The sequence below is a fragment of the Hypomesus transpacificus genome, chromosome 22 (genome assembly GCF_021917145.1).
Source record: "Hypomesus transpacificus isolate Combined female chromosome 22, fHypTra1, whole genome shotgun sequence".
Lineage (NCBI taxonomy): Eukaryota > Metazoa > Chordata > Actinopteri > Osmeriformes > Osmeridae > Hypomesus > Hypomesus transpacificus.
This window is the reverse complement of record NC_061081.1, coordinates 11,428,761-11,444,814: the sequence shown is the minus strand read 5'-3', so window position 1 is coordinate 11,444,814 and position 16,054 is coordinate 11,428,761. Positions and strand designations below refer to the sequence as shown.

General features: G+C 48.2%; 1 protein-coding gene and 1 long non-coding RNA gene across 2 annotated transcripts; both read left to right on the top strand.

Moving 5' to 3' along the window:
• The first annotated feature begins 494 nt into the window (after nt 1-494).
• LOC124484349 lies at nt 495-2,217 on the top strand. The gene is made up of 3 exons (XR_006957958.1): nt 495-596; nt 993-1,139; nt 2,178-2,217. It is a non-coding gene; the product is annotated as an uncharacterized LOC124484349 (long non-coding RNA).
• Nucleotides 2,212-15,635, top strand: rfc1 (replication factor C (activator 1) 1). Its single transcript, XM_047045235.1, has 21 exons — nt 2,212-2,250; nt 2,432-2,512; nt 3,281-3,558; nt 3,907-3,957; nt 5,650-5,727; nt 5,831-6,196; nt 6,677-6,784; nt 6,911-7,090; nt 7,612-7,710; nt 7,792-8,167; nt 8,301-8,413; nt 8,601-8,715; nt 8,791-8,879; nt 9,103-9,240; nt 9,312-9,407; nt 9,514-9,764; nt 10,276-10,393; nt 10,596-10,741; nt 13,537-13,750; nt 14,573-14,761; nt 14,916-15,635. Exons 3-21 carry the CDS (start codon nt 3,487-3,489, stop codon nt 15,009-15,011), a joined length of 2,895 nt encoding a protein of 964 aa, XP_046901191.1. The 5' UTR covers nt 2,212-2,250; nt 2,432-2,512; nt 3,281-3,486; the 3' UTR covers nt 15,012-15,635.
• The last annotated feature ends 419 nt before the right edge of the window (nt 15,636-16,054 follow it).

The following is a 16,054-nucleotide window of genomic DNA, read 5'->3' as shown; positions in this document are numbered from 1 at the left end:
AGTGGGGTAACAGTTGGTGCAATATTGCAGATGGTGCAACCAGTAGTTGAAAGTGCCTGTAAATTTAAAAGTTAATGATTACTTGGAATGTTTAAATGTGAAATGAATTGGTTTCAAAAGATTAAGCAAAGAAACAGCCATCATGACGGGTCTTTTTAGCATTCCCTTCTTTGCATTAGAAGGGAAGTGATACAAAAAAAAAAATTCTATAATACAAAATAAAATGGATCAAAATCAAGTTAATTAATAAATACCTGGAATACTGAATGATTAAATTAATGTATTGCGAAGATATAGAAAAAAAGACACTGACATTCGTTTAGCTAGGCATGATGATGTGCAGGTTAGAGACAACAGGAAGGGTCCAACTGTTTTCTCATTAGGCCCTTAGGACTTCAGTCCAGAAGAGGTCGATGCCTTGTTTTTACAGTCAATGGTCGGTACCGATACCGGAGGCAGCTTCCTCTGAACGTGACATCATTTCCAAGCGCCGCCCTGACACAATCACAGTTCGCGCCAAGCAACTCAGCTGAAAGTGCGTAGTAAACAGATCTGACAGCAATCAATACGAGAATTACACCATACAGTTGAATATGGTAAGTAACAGGGTTAGTGCATCGATGTCCTCAGTTTATAGTTCGTAGATTCTATGTAACTGTTGAAAGTTTCCAGACACCATGCTGATCATCTTAGACTCAGAGTTAGAGCGCGCGCACACAGCACCATGCTAGCTGGTTACTTAGCAAAGTCAGATTCTCTTGCTAGCTTTTCAACTGCATATCACAACGACTGTTGGCAAAACACCAGCTAATGTTTAAACACTAACATTACTATGTGCTGTGGGTTTGCAGCAGCATGCCTTTCTTAACTGCATTGCCGTCCCAAAAGTTAACATGGCTGTTTTCCTTTAACACTGTGTGCATGTCAACATGTTGTGAATTTGGTCAAATCAAATGTCACACTACGGTCGTTTATCTTTTAATATATTTCAGGACATCCGGCGGTTCTTTGCTCCGAGCAAAGCCGCAGTTCACCAAGCAGGCCCAAATTTGAGCGCGCTCACAAACGATGTCAAAAAGAAGAAAATTAAATCGGTGTCTCCAGAGGAAGACGTGAAGAAAAAGAAAAACATCACCAAGGTAACAGACATCAACACCAGGTCACACTTGGACGCTTTACATCTGTTTGCCTCCAAAGACCACCTAAAGCAGCAGGTCATTCATTCCTGTGATAGGCCTACCTGTGTTGTCCCTCCCCGTACCAGTCAAGAACCTGGTGTTACTCTGACTGACATGAAACTGAAGCCATTCCAGGCACCACTTTAAGATGCATGTAACTGTAAGACTGTAGCAGAGGTATTTCTAGTTGTTACTTAACACTGTGTCTGGTAGCTGAGATGTTACTTTACACTGTGTCTGGTAGCTGAGATGTTACTTTACTCTGTACCTGGTAGCTGAGCAGTTACTTTACACTGTGTCTGGTAGCTGAGCAGTTACTTTACACTGTGCCTGGTAGCTGAGCTGTTACTTTACACTGTGCCTGGTAGCTGAGCTGTTACTTTACACTGTGCCTGGTAGCTGAGCTGTTACTTTACACTGTGCCTGGTGGCTGGGCTGTTACTTTACACTGTGCCTGGTAGCTGAGCTGTTACTTTACACTGTGCCTGGTAGCTGAGCAGTTACTTTACACTGTGCCTGTTGCTTGACTCTGACCACTGATGTATTGTATAACTAGAACCCTAACCGTCTGACCACTGATGTACTGTATAACCACAACAGGATGTCAGGTGGCTGAGCGGTTAGGGAATCGGGCTAGTAATCTGAAGGTCGCCAGTTCAATTCCCGGCCGAGCCAAATGACGTTGTGTCCTTGGGCAAGGCACTTCACCCTACTTGCCTCGGGGGAATGTCCCTGTACTTACTGTAAATCGCTCTGGATAAGAGCGTCTGCTAAATGACTAAATGTAAATGTAAACCCTAACCCTCTGACCACTGTTGTACTGTATAACTACTAACCCTGTGCTCTTCTGATCCTTGATATTCTGCTGTACTTTCTACATGCACTATTTTTACGTTGTCTTAGATAAGAATCAGGTAAATGAATAAAATGTAGGTAATTTGTACTGTATATATCAAATACAAGCCACAGTTTATTGACAGTTGTGCTTCCATGTTTCAGAGAACCAGTCTCAAGGCAGAGAAGACACAGCTCTGTGACAAGAAGAAGAAGAAGAGACAGCTCATAGAGTCAGGTATGACCCATCATAGAGTCAGGTATGACCCTTCATAGAGTCAGGTATGACCCTTCATAGAGTCAGGTATGACCCTTCATAGTCAGGTATGACTGCTCATAGAGTCAGGTATGACCGTGACAGTCTCCTTATAGGGATGCTATAGAATGATCAGGTTTCAATATCAACTTTCCATTTCCAGACTCAGAGGAGGAGAAGCCAGAGAGGAAGACGGAGACCTTCCCTCCCAAGAAGGGTCCAGTGCAGTACATCTCAGAGACTGGTGAGACACACCCTGCTAGTGCAGTACATCTCAGAGACTGGTGAGACACACCCTGCCAGTATAGTACATCTCAGAGACTGGTGAGACACACCCTGCTAGTGCAGTACATCTCAGAGACTGGTGAGACACACCCTGCTAGTGCAGTACATCTCAGAGACTGGTGAGACACACCCTGCCAGTATAGAACATCTCAGAGACTGGTGAGACACACCCTGCTAGTGCAGTACATCTCAGAGACTGGTGAGACACACCCTGCCAGTATAGTGCATCTCAGAGACTGGTGAGACACACCCTGCTAGTGCAGTACATCTCAGAGACTGGTGAGACACACCCTGCCAGTATAGTACATCTCAGAGACTGGTGAGACACACCCTGCCAGTATAGTACATCTCAGAGACTGGTGAGACACACCCTGCCAGTATAGTACATCTCAGAGACTGGTGAGACACACCCTGCCAGTATAGTACATCTCAGAGACTGGTGAGACACACCCTGCCAGTATAGTACATCTCAGAGACTGGTGAGACACACCCTGCCAGTATAGTGCATCTCAGAGACTGGTGAGACACACCCTGCCAGCCCCCCTCCCATTCCTCAGTAAAGTTTTAGTCTATTGCACAGCATGCATTCTCTGAGACTTGTTGCTTTGATTAAGGTTGTATAGAAGGATGTTAGCTGCATGCCTAGATGATGTATGCAGTGGTTCATCTCTTGCCCTCTTCCCCCTTCTGTTCTTTTGCTTTCTCTCTCCACCTGTGATCTCCTCAGACTCGGACAATGATGACTTCTTGTCTCTCAAGTCCTCAAGGCCCCAGAAGAATAGTGAGGCCAAACCAGGGAAGAAGAAGCAGACTGAAAATACTTTTTTGTCACCCAAGGAGACGACAAAGTCTCCTCCAAAATCTACCCAGACCAGAGTACCGGTCACCCCCACCACTGCCCCACCCCCGCCCAGACTCACCCCCACCTCTGTGATGGACTACTTTGGTAGTGGAGGTGTGCAGCGCTCGGACAGGAAGCTGGTAGCCAGTACCAAGAGGAAGGCTGTGAGTCCAACAAAACACTGAGTCTGAGAGCGCTTGCTGGAGCTACATGATTGGCGGCTATTAAAACACTAAAGAACAGTTTGTAACTTTGAGGCTGCTTACACGCTAGATGCTAGTTGCTAGACGCTAGGGAAGGTGAAAAAGAACACTGTTTAACCAATAGTATTAACCGGAAAACATTAGTATTGTCAGTAAACGGTTACACGGTTTATTATGAGCATCCCTAGCCCTGACCTTTAACCCTGACCCTGTGTTTCTGTGCGTGCTTATCTGTGCGTGTGTTTGTGTACTTGTGTCTGTCTGTCTGTGCCTGTCTGTCTGTGCCTGTCTGTCGGCGCGTGTGTCCAGGTATGTCAGGAGGAGTTGAGTGATGAGCTGCTACAGCAGATGGACATGGAGGTAGGCAGCCTGCAGGGGGCGCCATACCCTGTATCTACTCAACCCTCCCCCTCTACCTGTCCCTCCCTCCCTCTCTCTCCGGTGTTTCCTCTATGTTTATTTATCCCGCCACAGCTACATTTCTGCCACCACGGTATCAGAAATCGGGCTGTACAAAAGGCCGTTTATCAGCAGTGATTGTTAGAGTGCATGTCGGAGAATAGCACGGACACACACTTCACACCGCAGTTGAGATTGCGTATGTGAGTCCTTGAGAACTCTAAGTCTTATAAGTTATGCTGTCAGTTAATTAAGCCTGTTATTGTATTAGTCTATAGTTCTTGCAAATTTTAATTAAGTTAACTGGTGATTTTTGTTATTTGTATTTTTCCCCTGCTAGCTAACTTGCACGTGTCTGTTGATTCGATAGCTTTTGCTGCCCTTGCTCACGTTTGTATTTTAGGTGCATTATTATGCTGAAGTAGTTTAATAAATTAATAGTGGGTTTATTGTTATTATTTGCTACAGAACGCTTAGCCTATCAAGATCAAATGAAGCAGACAGTGTACATGCTTTCGAGTGGCCTACCTTAATCTATAGGCTAGGCTACTGACCATTTACAATAAGTTGTTATGTCAATTATTAATTGGCAGCATTTATGCCATTGAGAACATACTTTATGAGTGGAATGTGTCTTTAAGTAGCTTAACCTTATTGCTTTAGGGGAAATAGGACAAAAATATGTGCAATATTACATTAGCGTTTAGCCCATTACATTAACTTGCTCCGAAATATAGGGTTAGGATTATATATATATATATAACCCTATATATATAACCCTATAGGGTTATATATATATATATATATATATATATATAGGGTTATATATATAGGGTTATATATATATATAGGGTTAGAACTGAGAGGTCGGACAGACCTGCCACCACTGCTTTAAAAAATCGTTAAGGAAACACTGCTTACCCCATCCCACTCTCTCTCCTCTCACTCTACATCTCCCCCCATCCCACTCTCTCTCCCCTCTCTCTCCTCTCACTCTACATCTACCCCCTTTCTCTCTCCCCTCTCTCTCCTCTAACTCTACATCTACCCCCGTCTTTCTCTCTCCACTCTCTCTCCTCTCACTCTACATCTACCCCCCTCTTTTTCTCTCCCCTCTCTCTCCTCTCACTCTACATCTCCCCCCATCCCACTCTCTCTCCCCTCTCTCTCCTCTCACTCTACATCTACCCCCGTCTTTCTCTCTCCACTCTCTCTCCTCTCACTCTACATCTACCCCCCTCTTTCTCTCTCCCCTCTCTCTCCTCTCACTCTACATCTACCCCCCTCTTTCTCTCTCCCCTCTCTCTCCTCTCACTCTACATCTACCCCCCTCTTTTTCTCTCTCCTCTCACTCTACATCTACCCCCGTCTTTCTCTCTCCCCTCTCTCTCCACATCTACCCCCCTCTTTCTCTCTCCCCTCTCTCTCCTCTCACTCTACATCTACCCCCCTCTTTCTCTCTCCCCTCTCTCTCCTCTCACTCTACATCTACCCCCCTCTTTCTCTCTCCCCTCTCTCTCCTCTCACTCTACATCTACCCCCCTCTTTCTCTCTCCCCTCTCTCTCCTCTCACTCTACATCTACCCCCCTCTTTCTCTCTCCCCTCTCTCTCCTCTCACTCTACATCTACCCCCCTCTTTCTCTCTCCCCTAGATTGAGAAGCAGGTCCATGAGGATGAGCAGTTTGCTAAAACACTGGCCTTGTTGGATGAAGAACCTCATGCCAAGAAGGTGACGAGTCAACTGTACACACACAAACTGTCCCTGTTGTGCTCACACACTCTCGCTGTGTGTGGTTCTCCCCTGGCTGTAAGCATACTGTGTGTCCCCCCAGGCTCGTAAGCACTCTGGTCCTCATTCCTCTTCACCTGAGAAGACCAGAGCAGACTCTGCCCACAGCAGCACTTCTCACTCACAGTCCAATGGGATGGGCAGCCACAAGAAGGAAGTGATTGGTCCGTCCCCTCAAAAGGTCCTGCCTCCTAAGGCCAGTTCCAAACTGGCCATGATGAAGAGGAAGCAGGAGGGAGGAGAGAGGAGGGAGGGAGAGGAGGGAGTGGGGAAGGTCAAAGTGACCGTCTCTCCTAAGAAAGAGCCCGTCAGCCCTGCCACCACAAACAGGAAAGCCACACCCAAAACAGGAAGTGTTGTTGGAATAACCACATCCAACACATTCAAATCCTCTCCCAAGAAATCAGAGGTGAGAGCTTAAAAGCTGCCCTGTCACAGGAGACTCACTTGAATAACCCTGTCACAGGAGACTCACTTGAATAACCCTGTCACAGGAGACTCACTTGAATAACCCTGTCACAGGAGACGCACTTGAATAACCCTGTCACAGGAGACTCACTTGAATAACCCTGTCACAGGAGACTCACTTGAATAACCCTGTCACAGGAGACTCACTTGAATGACCCTGTCACAGGAGACTCACTTGAATAACCCTGTCACAGGAGACTCACTTGAATAACCCTGTCACAGGAGACTCACTTGAATAACCCTGTCACAGGAGACTTACTTGAATGACCCTGTCACAGTAGACTCACTTGAATGACCCTGTCACAGGAGACTTACTTGAATGACCCTGTCACAGTAGACTCACTTGAATGACCCTGTCACAGGAGACTCACTTGAATGACCCTGTCACAATGTGTGTGTGTGTGTGTTTGTGTGTGTGTAGAGCACCAGTCCGGAAGATGCAGATAAGAGGAGAGGCAACTCATCAGCTTTCAGAAACTACCTGAACAGAGAGGGGCCTAGGGCTCTGGGCTCTAAGGAGATACCCCAGGTAACACCATACACACACTCATTCACACAACACACACACACTCAATCACACACACACTCACACAACACACACACAAAGAAATCAAGCGCAGATGGTGTTGGTGATTGTCACATACTGCGTGTCCAGGGAGCAGATAACTGCCTTGAGGGCTGTGTGTTTGTGCTGACCGGGGTGCTTGAGTCCCTGGAGCGTGAGGAGGCCAGGAGGCTGGTGGAGCGCTACGGTGGGAAGGTGACCAGCAACATCAGCAGAAGGACCAGCTACCTGGTGCTGGGGAGAGATAGTGGGCAGGCCAAGGCCGACAAGGTACACACTCTCTCTCTGGGTCTCTGTGTGTGTTTCTCTGGGTCTCATACGTGCAGGGTTAACTGTGTGTGTCTCTCATACGTGCAGGGTTAACTGTGTGTGTGTGTGTCTCTCATACGTGCAGGGTTAACTGTGTGTGTCTCATACGTGCAGGGTTAACTGTGTGTGTTTGTGTCTCTCATACTTGCAGGGTTAACTGTGTGTGTGTGTGTCTCTCATACGTGCAGGGTTAACTGTGTGTGTCTCTCATACGTGCAGGGTTAACTGTGTGTGTGTGTGTGTCTCATACGTGCAGGGTTAACTGTGTGTGTCTCTCATACGTGCAGGGTTAACTGTGTGTGTTTATGTCTCTCATACATGCAGGGTTAACTGTGTGTGTCTCTCATACGTGCAGGGTTAACTGTGTGTGTGTGTCTCATACGTGCAGGGTTAACTGTGTGTGTCTCATACGTGCAGGGTTAACTGTGTGTGTGTGTCTCATACGTGCAGGGTTAACTGTGTGTGTGTGTCCGTCTGTCCAGGCACTCAGTCTGGGAACTCAGATCCTGGACGAGGACGGGCTGCTGGACCTGATCAGAACCAAACCAGGAAAGAAGTCCAAGTACGAGATTGCTGCTGAGGTCAGAGTCTGTCCCTGTCCCTAACCCTGACCCTGGTGTCCATCCAGGCTAACTGTTACCTTGTCTTCTTCCTGTGTGTAGAGCCAAGGCTCCACGGGGGTCCCCCTGAAGGCCTCCCCAGCCAAGAGCTCCTTCCCTGGCCCCCAGACTGCCAGCCCCTCCAAAACTGCCAGGGGCTCCAGGAGGGCACTGGGGACTGGGGGGACCCCCCCTGGCCGGGGCTCAGGGCCCAGGAGGGGGCTGGAGGGGCAAGGGGGGTCTGCTTCCTCATCCCCTGGCTCTGGTTCTTCCTCATTGGCTGACGAGGGAGCCAGTCTGCTGTGGGTGGACAGGTATCGCCCCCGCTCTCTGAAGGCTGTGATTGGTCAGCAGGGAGATCAGAGCTGTGCCAATAAGCTACTGCGCTGGTTGCAGAACTGGCATAGGAACCATGCTGGGGGAGGAGCCAAGCCTGCAGGTAAGTGGGTGTGTGTGTGTCACTCGTCCCTCGGGGGGGGGGGGGTTTCGATTGCATGAGGAAACGTATGGAAACAAACGCAAATTAACAATAATATTCAGCTTATTTCCCTCCTGTGTGTGTGTGTTGGCAGCAAGGTCGGGTAAGTTTGGCTCTGGGAAGGACGATGGTTCTTCCTTCAAAGCTGCTCTTCTCTCAGGGCCCCCAGGAGTCGGCAAGACGACCACAGCTGCCCTGGTGTGTGAGGTCAGTACACGCACACACACACCCCACCCCACACACACCCAACCCACCCCACACACACCCCACCACACACACACCCCACCACAGCTGCCCTGGTGTGTGAGGGCAGTACTAGTCACTAACCCTAACCCTGGTGTGTGAGGTCAGTACACATACACACCAATGTTTCTGCCATATTTGGTGTGTACAGGAGCTGGGCTACAGCTACGTAGAGATGAACGCCAGCTGCACTCGGAGTAAGAACAGTCTGAAAGAGCTGATCGCTGAGTCTCTCAACAACACCAGCATCAAGAACTACTACTCAGGTACACACACACAGATCCACACCACACACACACAGCCTCGACATTAATAATGCCATAATAATGACTGTGTCTCAGGCTCAGCTCAGACCGTGAGTAATAAACACGTCCTCATCATGGACGAGGTGGACGGCATGGCTGGCAACGAGGACAGAGGAGGGATACAGGTACACACGCACACACACAGCCATGCACACACACACAGCCATGCACACACACAGCCACGCACACACAGCCACGAACACACAAACAAACAGCTACACACTGACACACAGCTACACACACACGGTTATGTACGGACACACAGTGTTGTTTTTTACAGGATCAGATTTTCATCTATATTTCACTTCACTGCCTTCTGGTTGTCTGAGTGACCTCTGACCCCTGCAGGAGATGATTGGTCTGATCAAGCAGTCAAAGATACCCATAATCTGCATGTGCAACGACCGAAACCACCAGAAGATCCGCTCACTGGCCAACTACTGCTACGACCTGCGCTTCCAGAGACCCCGCCTGGAGCAGATTAAGGTACACACACACACCATCAAGTTATACATGCTTTTCATGAATAAACTTCATCAGTCTTCTTCCCCCCTCAGGGAGCCATGATGTCCATTGCCTTCAAGGAGGGCTTTAAGATCCTGCCCCCTGCCCTCAATGAAATCATCCTGGCGTCCAATCAGGACATTCGACAGGTAACAGGACAGCTGCTGTGTGTTAGTTCTGCCCAGACATCATTAGCAATCTGAATGACCCCTGACCCCAGACGACCTCTCTGTAACCATGCCAACGCCCCTGCAGGTGCTACACAACCTCAGCATGTGGTCGTCGACCCACAAGACGCTGTCGTACGACCAGGCGAGGCAAGACGCCCACGGTGCACGCAAGGACACCCGTCTGGGCCCTTTCGATGTGTGCAGGAGGGTGTTCTCCTCCGGGGGCGACACACCCAGCAGCCTCCAGGACAAGTCAGACCTGTTTTTCCATGACTACTCGTTGGCCCCCCTGTTCGTCCAGGAGAACTACCCACACGTCCATCCTGCTGCCGCTGGGTAACAGACTGCCCCTTACCTCGGGGAAGGTGTGGAGGAGGGAGGGGGAGAGGAGGTGGAGGAGGGAGGTGGTGAGGTGGGAGGAGGTGGAGAGGAGGGAGGTGTAAAGTAGCAGAGGAGACTGGCATGAGTGGAGAGTGTACCTGATTGGTTCAACAGGGAAGTATACCTGGTTGAAGTCTACCTGATTGGTTCAACATGGTAGTATACCTGGTTGAAGTCTACCTGGTTGAAGTCTACCTGGTTGAAGTCTACCTGGTTGAAGTCTACCTGGTTGAAGTCTACCTGATTGGTTCAACAGGGTAGTATACCTGGTTGAAGTCTCCCTGGTTGAAGTCTACCTGATTGGTTCAACAGGGAAGTATACCTGGTTGTAAATGGGCCCTTTCTCTCCTCGTCCTCTCCTGCTCTTCTCCATCCATTCCTCCTTTTCAACTCTCCCTCCCTCTTTCTCCTCTTCTCCCTCCTTATCTCCTCTTTCCCCCTCTCCCTGTCTCCTCCTCCGGTCCAGGGGCAACATGCAGGCCCTACTGGTGCTGCTCAGTAGAACAGCTGACTCCATCTGTGATGGCGACCTGGTGGACAGACAGATCCGCTCTCGACAGACCTGGTCTCTGCTGCCCACTCAGGTACCACACAAACACACACAAACACACACACACACTTTCTCTCTCACACACACAGACCTGATTTTTCTTTTGACACTGCGAGAAAAACCGTCAATCTACTTTTTTTATAGTTGAACAACGGGACCTGATCAAACTGCAAACTGCAGTCTTTCTCTGTGTGTGTGTGATTGACTTGTGTGTTTCATTGACGTGTGTGTTCCAGGCAATCTATGCGAGCGTGTTGCCGGGGGAGCTCATGCGAGGCTACATGTCCCAGTTCCCCTCCTTCCCCAGCTGGCTGGGAAAACACTCGTCCACCAGCAAGCACTCCAGGATCCTGCACGAGCTGACTTCACACATGAGCCTTAAGTAGGGATACACACAAATACACAAGCGCCATATACACACGATACACACACACAGGATATACACACAGGATATACACACACTAACCCCCCCGCCCTCCCACTAAGGCTGTGCCAATACATCATTTAATGCAGAATTGCGATTCTTGTATCTGAGCTCAAATCGATATTTATTATTTTGTACTTTTTATTATTTATTGGTGTTGACTGTCTAAATTAGCCTGAAGGTCAATCCTCAATATTACATTTTGACGTTTTAATTAATTTCCAATTGAGGTTCATTTTTTTTAATTAGGGGTAGTATTAAACTATATACTTTAGGGATGCAGAATTAATCGAATTTTAATCACGATCACGATTTCGGCTTCCCACGATCAAATTCACGTGATCGAACGATATTTAAAATGCGTCATTCCGTTTATAGAACGCTCCGTATCAACGTTTTTTGCATAGCCAATCTAGCGCTCCGTAAACCAATAGGTGCATTCGACATCAGCTGCATTAAACGACCAGCGAGAGTAAGTGAAGAACTCGCCCGGGGTGCCAAATGTGCTAGAACCGCCACTGTGTTCCCTGCACCACGCAGCTTAGTTTCTAGATGTAGACGGTTACAGGGGACAGAGGCCCCGTCCACACTTGCCCGAGTAAATTTAGAAACACAAACATATGTCTGCGTTTGCCCCTCACACTCCACACTAATACAGCGTATTTGGACACCGAAAACTGAGCTTTTCGAATACGCTCCCCTAGCCGGAGACATTTGAAAACGCCGGGTTACCGTAGTAGTGTGGACGGGGTTCACGGAGCTTTTCAGATACGATGACGTTCAGTTGCCTTTGCTATGGGGGTAGTTTTCGCTCTATAATGTCAAGATGAACATGGAAGGCAGGGCCGGATCCAGGGGGGGGCTGGGGGGTAGGCTGCGCCCCCCCAGATTTCTGCCGCACCCCCCAGATTCCTGTTTCAGTTGTAATCTTTATTTGTTTTCATAGAAGATACATGGGTTAAAGACGTTGACAGTAGTCTTTTAGCTTTGTTAGCCATCGACTGTTCTTTGCGTGCGTGTTTGTACCTACAAAGAAAAACCTTTCATCATCCATCGATTTCTGATCCCCAAACCATACTAGCCTACTGCCCCTGCGACAAGGGATATTAAACTCATACTCCAGAGCAGGCAGAGCGTGCTGGTCCCAGTGGAAGCACTTGTCTCTCTGTACCAAAATTACTGCTGCTATGGGTGAAGGCGAGCATGGTTTGAATGACAGCAATTCAATGCAGCCTGTTCTGCAAACGTACCCCATGCGCATTTTCAGCCACGGTCCTAGTCATCACTCTCAAACTTGGTTAGAGTACTCAGCCAAGCTACATGCGTGTTTTTTCTGCTTCCCCTGTCGACAATTTGGAGCCAGAATGATAAATACATCATCCTCATAGACAAGGTTTTAACCAATTGGAAAACGGCGGCGGTTTATTTTACATACAGCTCAAAAAACTATTTTACGCTCAAATTAATGCACAAAAAAATTTGCTCGCACTATGGAGGATCCTATCGAGCATCACATCAAACCCAGGATATGTCATGGAGCTAACTAACCCTAACCCAGGATATGTCATGGAGCTTTCTAACCCTAACCCAGGATATGTCATGACTTTGGGTTAAGCCCTGAATGTGTAGGCAATAACATCTGGCTCCGTGCCTGATTAACACTCGAATCGTTAAGCAGACTCAAAAATGATAACATAGGGTTATATAAAAAATTATACGACCCCCTTCCATAATCATGATGCCCCCCCAGAAATGTTCACTGCCCCCCCAGTCAAAGCAGGCTGCATCCGGCCCTGATGGAAGTTGAAAGAAATATGCTGCTCCATCTCTATGATTTATTTGCCAGTTTAGTTCGAGTACTTCAGGTACAAGTATTATCACTTAATAGATACGTGTTACTCCTACGCAGAAGGCGAGCGTACTCGGTGTGCCTGAACGATAAGGGGACAAGAGAGAAGACGGTTTAAACCAAACAGAGCGGTGATTCTGGATGAGACCTGGCTGAACAGCTAGCTGGTGGGACAATTTTCAAACACCAAATAGTATTGCCAGAGGAGTATGTAAACAGGGCACCATGGCGGGAGGGAGGGGCAGGAGTAGCGTAACCATGACAATGAGGGTAGTGTGGACAGGGCCAGAGTAACGTGAGGAAAATTCCACAACAGGTAGCCGTGGGTCATAAGGCTACTATCTTAACAAAGAAAACAAAAAAACCTACCTGTGACCTGCCTTTGCTCATCCCTTAAGCCAGAAAGTGTTGACAGGCTACTGTTTCTTTCCAAAAACCTGTAAAACTAAGTCTTTTCTGCATAGTTCTAAAATGTTCTCATTTGGTTACATTCTGTTATGGAATATTTGTTTTTTATTGATTTGTATATTTTGAGTTTTATTCACATCCATTCTGCAGGTACAATGCATTGTGACAATAAAATTTGATTAGGTTAAAATCAACAAATAATCGTGATAATTATTTGTGATCTCAATATTGATCAAAATAATCGTGATTATCATTTTGGCCATAATCGTGCAGCCCTAATATACTTCAAAGGACAATCTTTAACTAATCCCCATTAACAAAAGATTGTCCTTTGAAGTATATAGCCTAATATTATTTGAGGTTTTCTTTAGCACTTAGGTGAGTATCGTGATTCCGTAGTGATATCGTGATGTATTGAATAGTAAGATGTGTATCGTGATATATCGTATTGCAAGGTACTTGTCAATACCCACCCCTACCCCCCACCCTACCACAGAACACTGAGCAGCAGTGAGACGGTGAACCAGGACTACATGCCGTACTTTCGGAGGATGCTGCTTTGTCCCCTCGAGAGGCAGGGTGCTGAGGGAGCGGGCCAGGCCGTCCAGCTCATGGACCAATATCACCTCATCAGGGAGGATGTGGACAGCATCATGGAGATCAGCGTCTGGGGCGGCCAGACCGATCCCTATGCCAAGCTGGACCCCAAGGTCAGGGATCGGGGGTCGGGGGGGGCATTGAGTCTCTTTGGATGCATGTCTACTCCTGGAGGGAGGAGGATGGGGGGGGGGGCTGCAAGGGATTCGGTTCTAACCCATGGTTAGGGTCAGGGCTAAGACTAACCCTGGATGTGTCTGGTCAGGGCTAAGACTAACCCTGGATGTGTCTGGTCAGGGCTAAGACTAACCCTGGGTGTGTCTGGTCAGGGCTAGGACTAACCCTGGATGTGTCTGGTCAGGGCTAGGACTAACCCTGGATGTGTCTGGTCAGGGCTAGGACTAACCCTGGATGTGTCTGGTCAGGGCTAAGACTAACCCTGGGTGTGTCTGGTCAGGGCTAAGACTAACCCTGGATGTGTCTGGTCAGGGCTAAGACTAACCCTGGATGTGTCTGGTCAGGGCTAGGACTAACCCTGGATGTGTCTGGTCAGGGCTAAGACTAACCCTGGGTGTGTCTGGTCAGGGCTAAGACTAACCCTGGATGTGTCTGGTCAGGGCTAAGACTAACCCTGGATGTGTCTGGTCAGGGCTAGGACTAACCCTGGATGTGTCTGGTCAGGGCTAAGACTAACCCTGGATGTGTCTGGTCAGGGCTAAGACTAACCCTGGATGTGTCTGGTCAGGGCTAGGACTAACCCTGGATGTGTCTGGTCAGGGCTAGGACTAACCCTGAATGTGTCTGGTCAGGGCTAGGACTAACCCTGGATGTGTCTGGTCAGGGCTAGGACTAACCCTGGATGTGTCTGGTCAGGGCTAGGACTAACCCTGGATGTGTCTGGTCAGGGCTAGGACTAACCTTGGGTGTCTCTCCAGGTAAAAGCTGCCTTCACGCGAGCATACAACCGCGAGGTGCACCTGACCCCATACTCCCTGCAGCCAATCAAGAAGGGGCGTCGTGGAGGGGGCGGGGGGGACCTGCAAGGGGCGGAGCCCGACAGCCAGGTGCCTGAGGAAGAGGAGGAGGATGAGGAGGAAGGCCTTGATTTAGACGCCATGATCAAAGTAATTGTTGAATACTTTATTCCAGTAATACCTCACTGAGTGTCTTATCTGACAACCTATCAGGACCGGTGTGGACTAAGTGTGTGTGTGTATCTGTCAAGACTAAGTGTATTTGTGTGTGTGTGTCAGGACTAAGTCTCTTGTCTCTCCACAGCGAAAGAAAGCTAAGCCAACCAAGGAGCCCAAGAAGGAGAAAGCAGGGGATTCTGGGAAGGGGAAAGGGAAAGGGAAGGGCAAAGGCAGAAAGTAAACATTTGATCAAAAAGAAGAAAAATCTACTTAACAGGAAATCCCCATGGCTTTTGTTAGTATTGTGTACCTCTGTGAAGGACGGTGTGTTGCTATGGCCCCCTCACCCAGCACAGCCGTCTAGTCAGGAGAAACACTCACACTAACCCTCCTGAAGAACTGGGTTACTATGTGGGTTACCAGTGTGATGAACAGTAACACAGGTGTGAGCGTCTCATATAGGCAAGATGGACCTGAGAGCAGCTCTGGATGTGATCAGGTGGACGTGATCAGGTGGACGTGATCTGGTGGACGCGATCTGGTGGATGTGATCTGGTGGACGTGATCTGGATCCTCAGATCCTCACAATAGCAACGCGGCAGAGATCATGTTACTGTAGTTTTGGAGGTTCTATATGACTCAGCCCTGAAAAGATCTTCAAAACAGTTTGGTCTGCTTTGATTAGTAAGACCTGTATGTAACCGCAGTGTAAAGTTAGTTTCTTTTTTTACTCCGAATTAAACAGTATAGTTTTGTTTCTTGTTGTTATATTTAATAGAGGACCAGTTCACTGGAGAATGTCAAAACTGAGGTTTCCTGTTCCTGCTATTTTCACTGATGAGTAATAAAATGTTGGCTGTTTGTATTCTTTCTCCCTGTCATGGTTAGAGTTTGAATGTGCACATGTGTGCTGTCAGAACTGAGGAAGAGGCAGGGGTAACCAGCTCCTCAACTATCCTGAGCTATCTCCTCAGCTATCCTGAGCTATCCTCAGCTATCCTGAGCTATCCTCAGCTATCCTGAGCCATCTCCTCAGCTATCCTGAGCTATCTCCACATGAGATGGTTGGGTTTTGGTTGATTCTTTAGGCCAGGGTTCTCCAACCCTGGTCCTCGAGGGCTGCTGTCCTGCATGTTTGAGATGTTTCCCTGCTCCAGCACACCTGACTCAATGAATGGTCATTACCCGGCTTCCACAGAGCTTGATAACAACCCATTCATTTGAAACAGGTGTGCTGGAGCAGGGAAACATCTAAAACATGTAGGACAGGGGGTCCCTGAGGAC

Coding starts and splice junctions, on each gene's coding strand:
- rfc1 (XM_047045235.1), top strand. CDS start 3,487: ATGGACTACTTTGGTAGTGGAGGTGTGCAGCGCTCGGACAGGAAGCTG. Junction 6,785..6,910: donor GCTCTAAGGAGATACCCCAG/GTAACACCATAC, acceptor CTGCGTGTCCAG/GGAGCAGATAACTGCCTTGA. Junction 9,241..9,311: donor CCCGCCTGGAGCAGATTAAG/GTACACACACAC, acceptor TTCCCCCCTCAG/GGAGCCATGATGTCCATTGC.